The sequence below is a fragment of the Rana temporaria genome, chromosome 8 (assembly GCF_905171775.1).
Source record: "Rana temporaria chromosome 8, aRanTem1.1, whole genome shotgun sequence".
In the NCBI taxonomy this organism is placed as follows: Eukaryota; Metazoa; Chordata; class Amphibia; order Anura; family Ranidae; genus Rana; species Rana temporaria.
This window is the reverse complement of record NC_053496.1, coordinates 117,722,501-117,726,279: the sequence shown is the minus strand read 5'-3', so window position 1 is coordinate 117,726,279 and position 3,779 is coordinate 117,722,501. Positions and strand designations below refer to the sequence as shown.

Here is a 3,779-nt window from a genome sequence, read left to right as displayed (position 1 = left end):
TCAGTTGCAAAGATTTTATTGAGCAGGGTTATTTAACCAAAGACAAAAGATTCAGGATTTAGCATTGTACAATGAGAGGAGTGTGGTTTATTTTGCAGAAAAGTAAATGAGTAGATCAGATTATAGACACAAGCATGATGTCTTCATTTATCACAGCAGAAATGTCCTTGGCTGTGGCAAGCATCACACGGATCAGGACAACAGGGGACAACACAAGGGTTGCATGGATTGCATGGATCTGCCAAGAAAATAAACCTCCATTAGTCATATATTACATCCTAACCCCAGCATGACCACAGGCCATTGAAGCTCAAAATTAGTTTAGCGCCATTAGTATGTGTTGGTTCTCTTGACCGTAACTCTAATTTGCCTACCTGAATAATTTTTATATTGATTACATTACATTACTGTTTTAATAAATACTTTGCTCTGAATTTATTATAAGATGACAAATCGACAACAATGGACAAAAATGTTGAAAAGAATAACGTTTAGTTATTTTTTCGTAGCAGTTTTTAATCAAACACTTTAAATGTATAATTGTTGTTTTTTGGTTTTCTTTTATACAAACTGTAATGCTATCTAACACTTTATCTTGACTGCCCAGAGCAAGAGAGAGAAAAAAGCAAAGTACCTTATGCAGGATGAGGAAGTTTGAAACTTCCAGTGACCCCATGATTAGCTGTCATAATGATCACATGATGGAAAAACCTTTCTAATTGGTCCCTGATCATTTTATGCCTTAATCTCCCTTAAAACAGAACTTCGGTATATTTTTTTTCGACTTTCCATCTATTAAGTATTCTGCCCTTGTTGTTTTAACTTTGGATAGTACAATTATTATTTTTTTTGCCAGTAAATACCTTATATAGCCCACTTCCTGTTTCTTGACTGGTAAAAAGCCTAGGCTTATGACATCCTGCGCGGCTCTCTCTCACTCTGGTGAGAGTTTGCCAGGAAGGGAGTGAGGAAGAGTCATAGGAGGGTCAATAAAAGCTGCAGGGCTGAAGAGCTGTAGATGTGCCTCTTTGTAAATCCAGGAATTGAACAGGCAGCAGCTTTAGCTGCCCACAGTTTAAATGGTTGCAGCCAGACTTAGTAGAGGGAGATTTCTGCAGCATATTTGGCAAGTACAGAATCACAGTATATATAAAATAATATGCAAAGTGGTTGGAGGGAAGCTTCAGAATGGCAAAATGTTTTTTTTTTTTTTACAAATTTTATGAGCAGACTGCAGTTCCTGTTTAAGCTGTTAAGGCAGGTGATCACATGCCAAAGCCTCAATGCCTTACAGCAGAAAAAATGATATACCTGAAAGGGTCTGTGCTGCTACCATGCAATGCACACAGCCGGAGTGGGTTTTTAGGGGTTAAACAGGCAGTGAGGAGGTGACAAAACATCTCTTAGCTATCCACCACAACCTGCTCTTCGAGAGCCAAACTGTGTGCAAACAATCACTGAGGCCTCGTACACACGACCGACGAACTCGACGGGCGAAACACATCGTTTTGCTCGTCGAGTTCCTTGTTAGGCTGTCGAGGAACTCGACAAGCCAAATTTCTCCATTCCCGTCAAGGAAATAGAGAACATGCTCTCTTTTTGGCTCGACGAGTTCCTCGACAGTTTCCTCGTCGAAAAATGTACACACGACCGGTTTCCTTGGTACGAGGCCTCAGTCTGAGACCTGTGGCTGTGATAAGTCCCAGAATTAGCAGGGGGCAGAGATGTGCACTCCTAGTTCACAACTGCGATATGAATTAACACTATCATTTTCATGGTAAGGATAGCTGATGATCTTTATCTACAGACTGTAGATGAAGAGTACAAAAGCAAAATATATGGTATTAGTAAATGCATATCATTTACAGAGGTTTGTAAAGCAATCCATATTACAGTCCTCTTGGCAAAGAGTGCAAACCACCTTATTGTTAATCAATTTGCAATCATGTTTCACTCCATGTTGCATTAATATGCCAAAGCTACGGTGCTATAAAACTCCACAATTTTTACCCCCTGTGCAATATTTGTGATCTGTGTAGAATCACCTTTCTCAGTGATGGGAAGATTGGCTTATTTTAAAGTATACACTCTTCATCCATTATTCGAAATACTCAAAACAATAATCTATTGCTCCACTTACCTTGTTGGTGAACATGGACATTTCCATGGTGATGATGGTGAGGCTTACATGCTGAAGAAATACAAACATATATTAAAAAACACCAAGTAAATGGTAAAATCAACAAAATAAACTTTATTTTTACCACCCAGTAAAACACTGACACTATTGTAAAGTCTACTTAATGTATTCTTAACCCAATATTTAGTAATCTTTTGCGCCTAGAGTTCATCATATGCTTTTCAGTGGTATTTCCACCACCATGACATAAATCTGTCTTGTGCAACTAACTTGTTTGCCTCTTAGGGACAGGAAGGAGTCTGCAATAGGTAAATAAATAAATCTGACCTTATTTTCCCCAGGTTGAGGCTTATAGTAAACTTCAGTCAGATAATAAAAGTGAATTCTACTCTGTCTGTAACTCTGTTTGCATAAATTAAAAAATTAATCAAATATCATTTAATGTTATCAGCCAAATATTGAAACCACAGTTAAATCTGCATAATATTTTTTTTCCTGGATTTAATAATCTACTGCAACTGGAGTTGATCATGTTCTTCTGAGTAGTATTACCATCACCTGTCTTGTGCAACTAAAATTTTTGCTCTTACGTAAAGCAAGAAGCCCGCGGTAGGTGAAATCAGAAAACCTGGCCTTACTTTCCCAGGGTTGAGGCATATAGTAGACTTCAGTCAGATATTCTGCTCATCAGGTCATATGTTTATTTCATATCAGACCTCTGCAATATAATTTGTCTTCCAACCTATTTGGGCCAACAGATGGAAATTTCCAGCACCAATGCAGGAACACAATGCTGTATACTGTATGCAGCTGATGCTAAATACAGTTCATAGAGCACTGACAGCAGACAGACATCAATTAGTAATGGGAATAGTTTGTTTGGGTCAACGTATTAGTGTATTTAAAATCAAAGTAAACCTACATTCAAGCTTTAAAAAGAATACAAATCCAGCTAAAATTAAATTTCAGTTATTTATACAATAATTTATACACACATGCCTACCCAAACATCTTTAGCAGGAAATTATAAGAAAAAAATACTTTTACAGTGGAGGAAGTGCAACAACCTTTTTACATTTATTTATGTATAAAAATAATGTAGTTTATAAACACAACACTTACGGTCTTGGCATGGATCTTTGCAGACTACTACGTTTTGGCAAGGTTTGCATGGATCTTGGCATTGGATCTTCTGGGCAACACATTTCCCTTTGATTCCAGACATATCTGCTTTTAAGTTTGGTTTTCTTCTTGGAAGATTCAGAAGAGATTTTTCGGTTGTTTGAATAATGTATGAGGGCACCTTTTTATATATATATACTGTAAGTGGAGGTGGAATTAGAACACATTCCACCACTGGCTGGTCATACCAAATTTACAAGGTGTTTAAACACTATCCACATGCTTATTGTTTACTATTTTGTTTGGTCTTTATTTAGCATTTTGCTAATTATTTACTGTACCTGCACTCTATGATTTATACTTTTTAATTGTTTCTTTGTCTTCTTAATTCCTTTTTAATTGTTTTATATATACAGATGCATAGTTTTAACCTCCCTGGTGGTATTCACGAGTGTGGCTCGAGGTTAAACTTCAGTACCATTAGCGGTAACCCTGAGCTACACTTGGGATTGCATCT

At 37.1% G+C, this 3,779-nt stretch overlaps 1 protein-coding gene across 1 annotated transcript; it reads right to left on the bottom strand.

Annotated features, from left to right (window-relative positions):
- LOC120908998 (outer dense fiber protein 1-like) lies at positions 1 to 3,441 on the bottom strand. Its single transcript, XM_040320571.1, has 3 exons — positions 3,263 to 3,441; positions 2,141 to 2,191; positions 1 to 238 (listed from the first exon to the last, which is right to left on the bottom strand). Exons 1-3 carry the CDS (start codon positions 3,363 to 3,365, stop codon positions 144 to 146), a joined length of 249 nt encoding a protein of 82 aa, XP_040176505.1. The 5' UTR covers positions 3,366 to 3,441; the 3' UTR covers positions 1 to 143.
- Between the last annotated feature and the right edge of the window lie 338 nt (positions 3,442 to 3,779).